This window comes from Littorina saxatilis, linkage group LG9, assembly GCF_037325665.1.
Source record: "Littorina saxatilis isolate snail1 linkage group LG9, US_GU_Lsax_2.0, whole genome shotgun sequence".
Classification (NCBI taxonomy): domain Eukaryota; kingdom Metazoa; phylum Mollusca; class Gastropoda; order Littorinimorpha; family Littorinidae; genus Littorina; species Littorina saxatilis.
This window is the reverse complement of record NC_090253.1, coordinates 47671408-47686539: the sequence shown is the minus strand read 5'-3', so window position 1 is coordinate 47686539 and position 15132 is coordinate 47671408. Positions and strand designations below refer to the sequence as shown.

At 41.8% G+C, this 15132-nt stretch overlaps 1 protein-coding gene across 1 annotated transcript in view; it reads left to right on the top strand.

The window, feature by feature from the left end:
• LOC138976290 (uncharacterized) overlaps positions 1 to 7046 on the top strand; it is a 49451-nt gene extending 42405 nt beyond the window's left edge. Inside the window, exons 3-5 of the mRNA XM_070349134.1 lie at positions 2036 to 2332; positions 6152 to 6362; positions 6937 to 7046. Coding sequence (XP_070205235.1) covers positions 2036 to 2332; positions 6152 to 6340 — 486 coding nt within the window. The 3' untranslated portion in view covers positions 6341 to 6362; positions 6937 to 7046. The remainder of the gene's footprint in view (positions 1 to 2035; positions 2333 to 6151; positions 6363 to 6936) is intronic.
• Positions 7047 to 15132: the final 8086 nt, after the last annotated feature.

Below are 15132 nucleotides of genomic sequence, written 5' to 3'. Positions count from 1 at the left end.
CGCTTTTTCTTGTCGAACACAGAGCGACAGATTTAGAACCGACTCCAGACGGATGGGAAATGACGTAACGATACATTTATCCCAAAGCGAGTGACGCAATTTCACTTGATGTTTCCAAACTTTGATAAAAAAACAACGCTCGCGCTGGACCCGAGTACTCTTCAGACATTCACACACACACACACACACACGCCCACACATACTCACACAAACACACACACACACACACAAACACAAACACATACACACACACACACACACACACACACACACACACACACACACACACACACACACACACAAACAGTAACACTAACACATGTGCACAAAATGAATCGAACCCGGATCACTTTGGCCATAGACTCTCTCGTGCTCTCTGTCTCTCTTTCACCGAGACCAAACCCTGCATTGTAATTTCTTTGCCGAGACCATTTCCCCACCCGTTGTCTGGCTTGCACTGAAATCATGCTTTTCTCGTCACTGCGTGACGTGTTCGCCGCCCAAGTCTGCCCTTTAGTTCAGGCTGTTCGCAAAGCGACCAGCCTCCCACCGCAAACACTCCCACCGTTAAGTGTGGTGTTTGTGATTTATTTGGCATTTAGGTCCCAGGTAACATTATGAAGTTTTAATACGATCAATCGGACCTATTATCAAGTTAGTGTATCAACTTTTGAACGAACTGCGCCCAGTAGTTTCCCAGCAAGAAGCTGTTAAGTCGAGAGAGACACACACACACACACAATTAAAGTCTGCAGGACCCTAGTACTGCGTACTCGGGGATAATTTAGATTTAAAGTGAGCGGGTCGGCATTGGACACTCAGAGGATGGGCGGTGCCATTCCATTTGACCTTTCCTTGGGGATATCCCGTACTAAAAATAGAATCTGGGATTGTTGAAAAGCTGTTCAATTTTCAATACACGACTCAAAACCTTTGGGATAAATCAACAAGTCGCGTTAGGCGAAATTACTACATTTAGTCAAGCTGTCGAACTCACAGAATGAAACTGAACGCACTGCATTTGTTCACCAAGACCGTATAGCATCATCAGTCCCCGGCTCGAGGAAAAGGCAGTAAAACTGACAAGCAAATACAGCGCCGTACCGGTTGCGCTGAGCAGGATAGCACGCTTTTCTGTATCTCTATTCTTGTTAACTACCTCAGCTTGTTTTTAATCCAAACATTACATATCTATATGGTGTTTTTTTTTTTAATCAGGAACCGACAAGGAATAAGATGAAATTGTTTCTAAATCGAGAGTCTGCATGAAGTGGAATCTTGAATCAAATCCCTCGCCAACCCTGGGGATCGCACCTATGCCGATAGCAACAACTAGTTTCTATGCCAGTGTCGCTACTGATCTCCCCGCCCTAGTCTGGCCAGGTTTTTACATGGAATGATGTCATCCCTCCACTTGGTCACATACCCAAAAACGAACAACCTCGTTGATGTCTGTGCACACTGAGACTTGTTCTGGTTTTTGTTGCTTTTTAATAAATGAATATCGCAAAAGTCACCTGATGTGGGCATGTGACTCAAGGGGAGGGGGAGCGAGAGGGGATAGAGCGGGGAAGGGGGGGGGGGGGGGGGGGTTGAATTGTGCGGGGGGGGGGGGGGGGGTTTACCTCATGTTACCACTTGACCAAATCTGAGTTAGTGAGCCGAACTGTGCTTGTAAGCGAGCAGCTTAACCTTCAACAATTGAGCATACGTAGGCCAACAGCATTCTTTCTTTTGTGACCCTCCACCACGAAATGAGTCGCATGTCACCTCGCGCGGTTCTGCGCTTGGCTTAATATAAGTCCGGGGAGTGTCTGGTAACAATGTGAGGGTCACCTTAGTCACAGGCTTATAACTCAAACAGTTTTTGCTCTTTTCTAAAACGGGTTTCACCACTGGATAGAGCATAAAAAACTCGTTAGCAAAATGTAAAAATATGAACATCATGCAAAGGTGTCATTCGACTCATTCCGTGGTGGAGGGTCACATTTCTGAGCTCACTCACCCATTCCTGTGATAATCATGCACTTCACAGCTCATAGTAACCTTCAAGTCCGGGAGTTACCTGCAAGGCGGCACCTCCTTCTCCTACGTAATGCTAGATGGCAACCAGCAAAAGTACATCAAACATACCAATCACATAGCCTTTACCGCCTGGACGGACAACGTTGGCGGACATTTGGTGACTGAATGGCTCAGCTTCAACAAAGCAAAGGCCACCGACTACGGTTCTCTCTACAACTATGCACAGCGTATTTGGACCATCCCCACGACTGGTAGCTACATCGTGTCTATGCGAGGAGACCCTGGTGCTGGTCGCAACACCCTGAAGGTGAAAGCTGAAAGATTAGTTTTGTTCCAAATACTATTGTCCCGACTACGAGCAACTGTGTGTACTGTGTGCGTGTGTGTGTGCTCTAGCTCGTGTGTACTCTGTGCGTGTCAATTGATTGTGGTTAACCAGGAGTGTCGTTTGGGTCGGCCCTTCGGCCAATCGCCGATATTTTTGTTTTACTTTGGCCGAAACCTGCATGTCCCTATCGGCCAAATGTCCGAAGAGTATTCGCCTAAATCGGCCAAAGTTTGTCCAGTTTATTGTATTGGTCAGCCAAAGTTTGTCCAGTTTTTGTATTGGTCAGGCTTTGATTGCTAAACATGCTGCCGATGCACTTAGTCAACTGACTGACGTTTATCTCCTTCGCGAATACCAAAAACGAAACATCAATGTTTTGAACGGAAGACATTGCCAAAAAATATAGATGCCAGAGTGACCACAATCTCAGCGTTTGCGTTCGCCGGTTCGCGATAGTTTATCAGTCAGTCAGTGCTTTTGATTTGGATTTGAACATCATGTCGCAACCAAAAAAGAGAAAAAAAACCACTAATTGGCCAAGGTTTGCTACCCTTCACCAAAGTAACTGATTCCGGACAAAATGACAGGTACACTGCGAATGTGGACAGTGTCAGTGTGAGTGGTAGTAGTGTTGTCGAGTCGATCGAAGCAGACAACATAGCAGACGATAGTCACCGCGAATCGAAATCTGCTGAGCCAGAGAATGAAAAACGTCCTCCAAATCGTGGTTTCCAAGCAAAATGGCTCACCCTACACGGTTTTTTATTGATGTTTTACCAGTCATGTTTCCCAAGGCTTGTCAAGATTAGCACAAGATTGGAAGAGTTTTACTTTCCAGAAATTAAAGTTAAAGGTTTGAAAAAATACAGAGAACTGATGTAGTTAAATCAGCAAAGCTGATTGTTTCATTTGCAGTAAGCAACATATAATCCAGGGGTGGGGGGGGGGGGTTGGGGGTGTTGCAGGGGTTCCGGACCAGCCCCCCCCCCCAAAAAAAAAAAAATGTGTCTGTGAATTGTATTTTGTGTTTCTGTCTGTAAAGCTGGGGGAAGAGTTGATTGTTTAATTGTCACAGTATGCGACATGTCTTCCTTCTAACCATACTATATGATGTCGGCAGCAGATATCAGTGAAGATAAATTGCCATTATTTAATACTAACGTTAAAAGAAATAATGAGTGGCTGCTGACACACCAGTTGATTATGTTGAAAATCAAGGATAAGCCTCAAATTGTTTATAAAATAGCTAAAATTATTTAGCTTCAGGAGGGCTTTGCTCCCCAGACTCCCCAACGGGACCCTGGACCCCAGTTGTACCCCCCCCCCCCCCTCTGGCTTAACTGCTCCGCCTCTGTAATCCGTGTTCTTGTGTATGTATTGGTGTTCCCCTCTTGAGTCTTGTGCTTCAATGTTGCGGTGACTTTGTATGAGCCAAAATAATAGCCAAAGTGTGTGTGTGTATGTGTGTATGTGTGTATGTGTGTGTGTGAGAAGGTGTGTGTGTGTGTGTGTACGTGTGTGTATGTGTGTGTGTGCGTATGTGTGTGTGTGTCTGTGTCTGTGTGTGTGTGTGTGTCTGTGTGTGTGTGTGTCTGTGTGTGTGTGTCTGTGTGTGTGCTTTGGTTGTACATATCTTGTCCATGGTGCATACAGCAGTGCAACAGCACTTTTAATGTATGCTTGTGTATTCGCTTATTGCATTGATGTCTATTTTTCCATATTTTGATGCGACAATTACTACACGGTGTGCTTATTTGTATATATATCTCCCCTCCCGCACCCAGCCATTGTAAAGCGCTTTGAGCTGTGGAGAAGCGCTATATAAATGTTCTATTGTCATTATTTAAGTTACTGAGACATCACATTTTTTATGCCCTGTTATCTTTCATTCTGAGCACATGTTTAGGGTAAACATGACATTTATATTTTTATTAATTCAGGAGAAGATTATTTTTTAACCTTATTCTGAAAATTCGATTATAATTTATGTATTTATTTATTTATTAAGGAGATTTCTATAGCGCATAACTAAAAGCACTATGCGCTTTACAATATCACTAGGTATAAGCACACGCAAACATACTCTGATTAAATAGAACTTAGGCTAACAAGACAATACTAAGAACACTAAACATTTGAGTTCATACAAAAATAGAGAATTAAATTAAATACTGGACAAACGATTAAAAAAAAAGCTTAAGGCCTGCACCGACTACAGTGGACTATTTCGAATACAAAAATTTAGTTAACTATAAAAGGCAGTGCATAAAACTCCATAATCCTAAGAAGGTCGATCAAATAAAAAACATAAAAGACTATTTAACTATCATTACTTCGTAAAAGATAATAAACATGGTATACAAAGCTGTAATTTTTAACAACAAATCTAAAAAGATTTTCATGCCATATTGCACAACACATTTTGACACACACCCAACCTCACACAAGCAGACATACACACTTACACACACACACACACACACACACACACACACACACACACACACACACACACACACACACACACACACACAATAAATTCAACAAATATTTAAATACATAAAAAGAATTAAGTAAGCGTTTAAAACATATTTTACAAACAACAGTAGTACATATTATAGTGTTACTAATGTGAGACTACCCAATAAAAATATTTAACTAGTGAGTTTATTGGAATGCTGGCAGATAAAAACATATCACGAGGCAGGCGTGTGCTTCAGGTATTGTAAGCAGACTTGAAAAGGTGGGTTTTAAGGGACTTTTTGAAAGTGGAAGAGGATTTACAGTGACGGATGGGGTGGGGAAGTTGATTCCAGAGAGTGGGAGCGGAAAAGGAGAAAGAACGGTCGCCAGTGGTTTTGGTTTTGGTGCGTGGGGTGGAAAGTATTCTGCTGTCAGTGGATGAGCGAAGCTGTCTGGATGGAGTGTAAGGATGCAAGAGTTCAGAAAGATAGACAGGAAAGTGAGGATCAGTGAAAGAGTTGAAGCAGATGTTGGCGGTTTTGTGTATGATGCGGGAAGATATAGGAAGCCAGTGGAGTTGTTGCATAAGTGGTTGTATGTGGTCGTGTTTCTTTGCCCTGAAGATGAGTCTAGCTGCTGTGTTTTGGACTTTCTGAAGTTTGTCTGTGAGGTGCTGGGGAATGCCTGTGAGTAGAGCGTTGCAGTAGTCAAATTTGGAGAGAATGAGAGAGCAGACAAGAGTTTTGGTGGCGTCAAAGGAAAGAAGATGTCTAATGCTGCTGATTTTTCTGATCTCAGTGTATGCAGATCTACAGATGTTCGTGATGTGCTTGTCCATGGAGAGGGTGTCTGTGAAGGTCACTCCAAGGTTTCTAGCAGAGGATGAGAGTTTGATGTCAGAGTTGCCCACAGAGATAGAAGAAGGAACAGAAGGAGGGAGAGGCTTGTTTTTAGGGTGGATGAGGAGGACTTCCGTTTTGTCATCATTTAGTTTTAGTTTGTTGCAGGTCATCCAGCGCTTGACGTCGTCGACACAGTCCTGCACGCGGCGGATGGTGGAATCGACAACTTTAATGAGCAAACTAGTTAACTAATGTTAAGCTTTCAAGCTGAAATGCAATCCCATAGTCCGGACTTCGTCGAAGAATGCTTTATCAAACTTTCAATCAATTTGGTTGAAAAATAGGGGTGTGACAGTACCTCCTCAACTTTCACAAAAAGCCTGATATGTGCGAGTGAGTGTGTGGGAGAGAGAGGCGATTTGTCCTCCGCGGGGGGTATGCATGCAGTGCCTTGGCATTGCACTTCTACTTAATCATTATTATTGTTATTAAGGTAATTTTCTACAAGAACAACAAGACGTACCTGTTCGCTTGGTACAACAAAAACCGCACCAAGAGCGGCCAGGCCGGGGTCTTCCAGTTCACCAAGGGCGACAAGCTGTTCATGGTCAATGACTTCGGGAGCTACGTGGGCAAGGAGACCTTCATGTCCATCGCTCTGCTGTGGGTAGCGTCCGAGTGAGAGCCACGCCGCGCTGTATCAGGTGCGCTTGTCAGCATCATTAATCATCATTGTCGTCGTCAGTATCATTGTGTTCCTCTTCCTCCTCTTCCTCCTCCTCCTCGTCATACTCGTGTTTGACTATCTTGTTAGTTTCAATAATCATCATCTTATCATCATTATTCATCATCGTCGTCATTATCATTGTGTTCCTCTTTCTCCTCCTCGTCATAATCGTTTTTGTCTATCTTGTCATCATCAGTTATCATCATCGTCGTCATTATCATTGTGTTCCTCTTTCTCCTCCTTGTCATAATCGTTTTTGTCTATCTTGTCATCATCATTAATCATCATCGTCGTCAGTATCATTGTGTTCCTCTTCCTCCTCATCCTTGTCATAATCGTTTTTGACTATATTTCCGTGTGTTTGCTTATTTGGGTTGTTTTTGATAATTATTATGAGTGTGCCACAGTTATGACAAGAACGGCTTGAAAAAAATCCGTCAGTAGCCAACTATTCCATAGGATTATTTCTCTAAGTTCAGATATGTTGCTGTTTTCCAGTGTATCGCCTTTTATGATGTTAACCAAGATACGTATCATACTTTCTCTTTCAGGCAGTACCACCTACGTCGATGCATCATTCTAACAGACATGAAGTTCGCTGAGGGTAGTATTACACCTGTTTTAGCATTTGAAAATAATAAAAAAAAATGTCTTCATGCAATGCACCAGTGTTGGGTATTCTGTGACTGCAAATTGTCCGTGATATGTGTGTGTGTGTGTGTGTGTGTGTGTGTGTGTGTGTGTGTGTGTGTGTGTGTGTGTGTGTGTGTGTGTGTGTGTGTGTGTGTGTGTGTTTGCTGAACAATCCAGGATATGTTTCATCAAAGGAATAACGTATTCTTTCGAATCAGTTTCACTTTGCGGCGGAAATATCTGCTGCCTTAAAATCGTTGGCCTTTATATTCTGAGGAATACAATTATTTTTTGAAGAGTTGCCTTTTAAAAGCGTGTTCAGGGCGCGCCAGACTTTTGAAACGTCTTTGCTGTTACCCACAAGTTTATTAAAATATGATCGCTTCGCGTTTCTCACAAGATGCTTTACTCTGTTACGCGCTTTTTTATAATCTTCAAATAATGTGTTTGTCTTTAACTGGTCGCGATACGCCATTGCTTTGACAATATCAATGGTTAACCAGGGAAGAAGTTTAGGATGTCTAACTCGTTTCCGCCTCACAGGTGCAGGTCGATTTACTACATCGATAAAGAGGGAATACCAGGCTTCAAGTGCCTCGTTAGGATCGGTAAAATTAAGCACAGAAGCAAAAGGTGTACAATTCAAATCATTAAAGAAGAGACCTTGATTAAAATGCTTAAAATACCTGTATGAAATATATGTGTGACCTTTTGATTCTGCCTTGGGTAACTTCATCAATTTGGAACAGCTTACAGGACTATGATCACTTACACTTAGGTCGGATACACAGGCACCTAAGACTGTGTCCGGATTATTCGTGTAAATATGATCCAGCAATGTAGACGTCGTTGAAGTTACCCTTGTGGGTGACTTTACAAGCTGTTTAAGCCCAAATAACTGAGTAGTTGATTCCCAGCTAGGATGGGACTTTAACATGTCTATGTTAAAATCGCCAAGCAACAGAACGTCAGCATTGTGTTTGCTCTTATTCTAAACATTGTCTAACATTTGTACAAAATGATCATACCACTCAAAATTTGCAGCAGGATTTCTGTAAAGAAAACACACGAATTGAGGGGCCATTGATTTTCTGGGTTTGAGTTCTAACCAAATGCATTCTACTGCGCTGGGTTCCAGGTCTATGCGTCTACGGGTAATGTGTTTAATTGAGTCATGAATATATACCGCGATTCCGGTCTGCCCTTGAATTTCTGGGTCTCGCCTTTCAACACAATAATCAACAATCGCGATATCATTATCGGAAACCCTGGAATCTAATCTTGATTCAGAATAATACCAAATAAATGATAATTCAGAGATGCTTTTTCAAGGAAGGCACATACATCATGGACCTTATTATAGAGGTGATACACATTTAAATGACCAACACTGGGCATAATAAAACAAGGAGTAAACACACACAATGATAACTAACACATACACAGAAACTGTTATGAAAAAAGCAAAACAACAACCGTCACGAAAAAAGCAACACGACAGTCAGTTCAAACTATAAACACAAACAACAAATTTATGCTGGCAGTCTTGCAACACAATATGGTAAAGTCTCACAATAGCGTCACAGACCTCTGCACTAACACTCGACTTTAAACAAACGAGCTCAGTCAGCCTGACACAAACACAACTCCGTTCAGGCGAAGCGGGCAGATTACACGGATTACGTGGCAGTCACCACTCACACACGCTGGAGGGAATAGATCGAGTCTTCAATCACGCCCTCGCAGAGAGAGAGAGAGAGAGAGAGGTGGGATGACAACACACACACACACACACAAACACACACACACACACACACAAACACACACACGTACACACACACATATACACACGTACACACACACACACACACACACACACACACACACATATTTACACACATACACACACATACACACACTCAAGCACACACACACACACACACACGTACACACACCCCCACACACACATACACACACACACACACACACACACACACACACACACACACACACACACACACACACACACACACACTAAATATGTGCTTTTTGATCTATGGATATCACAGAGAAGTACAGGCAAGATTAAATGAATCGTGAGCTTTTCTGGCGACAGTCGTCTGACATATGGAAGCAGTAAGCATCCACAAGGAAAACCTTTGTCATTGCTAAAGTAATATATTCTACAAACAACTCTGCCTGCAACTTCAAAAGCACAGATATGGGCCATACTTTCTTTTTTTTTTTTTTTTTTTTTTTTTTTTTTTTTTTTTTTTCTTTAAATTATCAAACGTTCCATGAACAAACTTCACCTCGTCTCGACTTATACAGTACTCACAATCTTCTAATGTACATTTCATTTTCCAATATACTATTCAAATCGTATCTATCACCATACTTATATTTACTAATACACATTTTTGCAATCAAAATAATGTGATTAATTACCTTATTATTTTGGCATATATTATTAGGTTGATAACCAAACAAGATATCGTGTTCTGAGAGGTGCACATTTAGTCCTGTATTTCTAAAAATATAATGGACAACATTTTCCCAAAAGCACGTCAACTTCTCACACTGCCAAAAAAAGTGTTCAACATAATCAATGTGTTTACAAAATGTACATAATTTTGTTTCTCTAATTTTCATTTTATTTAATAATATATTCGTGGGATAAATATTATGTAAAATTTTCCATTGTAACAATCTCAATCTTTCTTCTTTTGTACATTCGCTTGCTAACAGCCAATAATTGTGATCTAGTTTAACCTGATATTTATGTAACCAAAATGTAACAGCGCAAGGCTCGCTCGCTTTAGACTGGACTATCAGTATGCGAAACTTTCTCGCGGAAGGGTTAGTGATCACAGGGTTCCGCGTGTCAAGGTCATTATTGTGTTCGCCTGCTCGCGGGCTGGCTGTGTTTTTGCGAAGTGCAAGCGCTCGCACAGCGGTCTTCATTGCGCCGTACTCAAAAAATCTAGAGGGACTGTATCCTATCTTTGTGCACAGCTGGTTAAAAGGAATCATATCTCCGTTATCCCAAATATCTTTCACCGTATCTAAGTGTGCTTCTATCCATTTTTTAAAATATAAGCTTTTATTTGTATACATCACATTTATATTGTTCCATAAACATTGATCACCAAAGCGATCTTCTCTCTCATAAATCAATGCTTTATTATGGATCCATTTTAAGAGAACTTCTTTCCAAAAGTTTGATCGAATGCATTCAATACCTTGAAACAGTTTTAGTGGTGTTGTGGCTTTAAAACAAAGTAAATTTCTTCCCAATACCTGATAAAGACTTAATGGAATCGTTGTCCACGGTTCATATTTTCGTTGTTGAAGTTTTGCTGCCCATGTGAGTAAAAAAGAAGTCTGCATATCGTGGACGTTTATCATGTTAATACCACCTTCTTCCACCACATTACACAATACATTTCGTTTAACTTTTTCAAAGGCTTTTGTATTTGAATACTTCCTTTTCCAGAGAAATCTGAACAAAATAGTATTCAGCTTATCGAGAACTTTAACAGGGGCAAGAAGCGCCTGCATAGCGTAAACAAATTGTGAAACTAAGAAGGACTTAATAATACACAATTTGCCGCTTATACTTAAATTCCTTCTTGACCATCTGCAAATGATTTGTTCAACTTTTTCAAGTCTTTTGGACCAATTTTCCATAATTTCAGAGGCCGGGATGTCATTTTTAAAAATAATTCCCATGATTTTAACCTGTGAATTCCATTTAATATCGCAATATTTCTCTTGACAGTTTTTACGCGATCCCAACCACATTGCTTCCGTTTTACTTTTATTTAATTTTAAGCGAGATATATTGGAGAAATCATCAATGATTTCCAAAACCGTTTCCATGTCGTTTTTATCTTGAAGTAAAACAGTTATATCATCGGCGTACATAGCCAGTTTCAGGATACGCGATGTTTGTTCTGCAAAATCTACATCTGGTAAGGCAAATCCTTTAATATTGGGGTGACTTCGGATTTTGATTGCTAATAATTCTACAGGCAAGATTAAATGAATCGTGAGCTTTTCTGGCGACAGTCGTCTGACATATGGAAGCAGTAAGCATCCACAAGGAAAACCTTTGTCATTGCTAAAGTAATATATTCTACAAACAACTCTGCCTGCAACTTCAAAAGCACAGATATGTGCCATACTTTCAACGCACACAAAACAACAACAATTACAACACACAAAAAGCCTCCAAATGATATGTCTGACTAGCTGTTTCAACGTTGATATCTAACTCTTACCAGTTCGGGGGTTTTAGGGCATATTTTACACAGGGCGGGGACGTAGCTCAGTTGGTAGCTCGCTGGCTTTGTAGCCAGTTGGTCGCTATCAGGGTGGGTTCGATCCCCACGTTCGGCGAGAGATTTATTTCTCGGAGTCAACTTTGTGCAGACTCTTTTTGGTGTCCGAACCCTGAAGGAGACAATGAGGCACCAGTTTTCACAGGAATGGTTTATACGTCTGTCAGAAAGTACACGCCTTGAATTTTACCACAGTTTCAAAAGTTGTATTGGGCACGAAAAATACCTGGATATGATTCATGTGAGCCTTTATAAAGTTGCTTTGTCCAGATTTAGACTGGGGGTCTCCCCATTCAATGCCCATCGACATCGTTACTCTCACTCTGACACCAGTCGTGACTGTCCTTTCTGCCCGGATACTGCTGAAGACGAAAGCCATGTTGTTTTTTATTGCCCGACGTATGATGGCATCAGACAGAGATATATTGACAGAATACAGTATTTTTCAGACGAAGACTGTTTACGATATTTGCTCACTTGTACGGTGGAGGATCAGCTTGTATCCTTTGCAAAGTACCTGTTCTTGGCCTCACGAATGCGACAAAAAAGACTTGCAGAAAACGAACCGCTCACGTGATTCTCGCGTTCCCTGTACGAACATATATCATGCTCTGGAATCATTGATGCATTCCCCGTAACAAGAGATTGACTTGAAGGTGCCGTAAACGTGAACTCCCTGGCATGTTACAACCTCTTCTTATTATGCATTTCATCTCGGAAAATGTGTGCGTTAATTGGTGTGTGTGTGTGTGTGTGTGTGTGTGTGTGTGTGTGTGTGTGTGTGTGTGTGTGTGTGTGTGTGTGTGTGTGTGTGTGTGTCCGTGTCTGTACGTGTATATCTGTGTATGTGTCTTGGTGTCGTTTGACAATGTTTGCTTAAGTTATATCATCTTTCCAAGCTATGTTTTCATGATTATGTCTCAACATTTGGCAGGCTCTTTCTTTATTTTGCCTCACTTATTTGCATGTGTAGGCTATGTTTAAAGCCCAATGTATCACACCCTTATTAATTTCGTTTTATGCACCAATTTCATTTGTCTGAAAATTGTCAAAATCAACTCATTGATTAGAACAATAAAACATCCATCCATCCATCCATCCCCCCCTCTCTCTCTCTCTTTCTCTCTCTCTCGTTTGTGCCGTGGAACGATAGAGAATGATTGAAAGCCGATAATGTATGTTAGCACTGTATGTTAATTCATGCGCTGGATATGTCTTTAGGTTTAAGAGTGAGTGAGAGAGAGTGAGAGCGTGCGTGCATTCGTGTGAGTATATGTTAGAGAGAAAGAGATAAAACCGGTTGATTGTCCATAAATACAAACACACGGCATGTATTACTGACCCCCCCCCCCCACACACACACACACACACACACCCCGTTGAAATGAACCTTGTGTGTTTAATCAATAAAATGTCTTACGTCTAACGTCTTACGTTTCTCTCTCTCTCTCTCTCTCTCGACGAGACCGAACAGGGCGGATTTTTGACTGCTGCGATTTTACCAGCTCAGTCAAAATCTTCAAATATTCAAGTACCATGTCTGCAGTGAAAGTCGTACTAGAGGCCCTGCTAACCGAAAACCAACTCACTTCGTGGAAGGTGTCCGCAGAAGGAAGGAAGACCGTTGTTGTTTTGCGACTGACCAGCCTTGAGACAGCCGCCATTACAACGCCAACATCACAACCAAGCACTGAAGTGAGATATCGTCGCAAGCCACCGAGTCAGATACGAAGGGACACAGAGAGAGCTACGGTCTACGCAAAATCAAAAGAAGAAGAGCAGCAAACACAGGCAAGTGCTTATCTTCACACGTACCCTCTTTACTCGCCAAGAAAAGACTATGATAAACAACATTCCAGGGTTGAAAAAACACGTGAAACACGAAGCCTGGCCGCTCCAACACAGCACACGCCTGCCCACTGTGACACAACAAGGTCAGCCACGCGCGAGAATGTCAGGTCAGAGGTGTGTTGCGATGGGACGTCACCGATAGCAGATGAAACCACTGCAGCAGAACTGGCAGCAACAGACAAAGAATTTGATCCAGGCGATGTATACGATCTAGCCATAAACTGCTCAAAGAACATTCAACTGAAAGCAAGACTGTTTAACAGAAACAGAAACCGCGCTCTCATAAAACACACCCTGTTAGCTATGGTACTGGAGTTCTGGTCCTTGATCCTTTTCTAAACTTCCGGTGCGGCACGACGCGATAAGTTTTCTGCTTTTTTCTCAAAGTATACTCTGTTTTACACCCTGTAAGCCTTCGATGCAGTTGTAGACATATGTCAGGTAATACCTCACCAAGTTGTATGGTGTCTGAGGCTGTCGTTGTGGCACAAACTTGCAATGAAATCTTCGATCGGGAGGTAACGTCCCAGGTCTTCTTAGATTTGATGTGGTAATGTCCTTGATGTTTACCTTTCGGGAGCATTATCGTCCGTTTTCTATACATATTTTACAGTCTAACACATTCACGCATTAAGTCAGCTGCTCTTCCCACCTTTCTTATCAACAGAAGGTCCATGCTCCGTGCTCAGACGTCAGTAGTCACTCCATTCATTGTCCTATGTATTCATGGGTAACGTCCTTGTCTTTTTCGCCAAGCAAGGCACAAAAGATAACGTCCTTGTTCATTTTTGGCAAGGGTTGCGATAGCGTGGATTTCATTGTCAATTCCAATTGCTCAAACTGCAAAGACTGTCCTGTCCTGTACACAGACCCTTGCATTGCTGCTGAGTGTTGGCAGAGCCTGTCATTGATTTCAAGACAGTTGTTGACTGTGTCGTTGATCTGGAAAAGTGAAGATTGAATGCTGCTTATAACATACACATATTTAGAAGCGCGCCAATCTGGCTTTCCAAGTTCTTTGAACTTTGTGAGCCCTTCAGTTTTGAGTACCGCCATCTGCCGCAAGTCTCGTATTCGGCAGCTTATGATATTTACAGCATGGTGAAGGTCTGAAGGTGATAGGTTGCCGTTTTCCAGTTTCTCTTGCAGCTCGTCCACTGTTTTGCTTTCAGTGTCCAATCTTAACTTGGTCTCTTTCAGTGTAGGCGTTTGTTCATTGTCGAAGAGATCCTCGTCTCCATGACTGTCGCTCAAACACGAATTGATCTTCTTGGAATCAAACGAAATCTTCACAGTGCTGGTTGTTTGTGAGAGGGTTTCTATACACTGCTGCATAATCCCAGGGTTTGCCTCTCCGACATTCTGTGTTTCCAAGCATTTAAGTGACGGTACAATGAAATTTACCTTTGCCTCAGATGAGAGGCATCTACCTGAAGATTCAGCAGACCCTTCAACAACTTGACCTAATCCTTTTGGGCCACCCATAAATCTGAGAAGCTTCCCACCAAAAAGCTTGTAAGCTGTTTGCCAAAACGTTTTGGTCTGACTTGCACATGTTTCCTTTGTAGAATAGAAAGTCACAACATCTAGAAAGAGAAGGAGCGCAATATTATCCATTGGCAATATGCCATTTGCAATAATTTCGTGAAGGGTGATCCAGTGTGACAACAGACCTTGTTTTTTTAGACGGGCTGCAGCTGAAGTCCATCAGCTGAAACAAGGAACAACAAATTCATAACAGAGAAATACTCATGCTATTGTGTATTATAGGTGAAGGGGTATTCAGTTTGAATGCCACCCTTTGAACTGTTGGCTTCATGATGAAATGCAAAAACACCCCAAAACACGTTAGTGGACTTGAGGAAACACTTGTAGTACCCCTAGAAGCAATTCAACGCTTGAGATATTTTAGAACACATA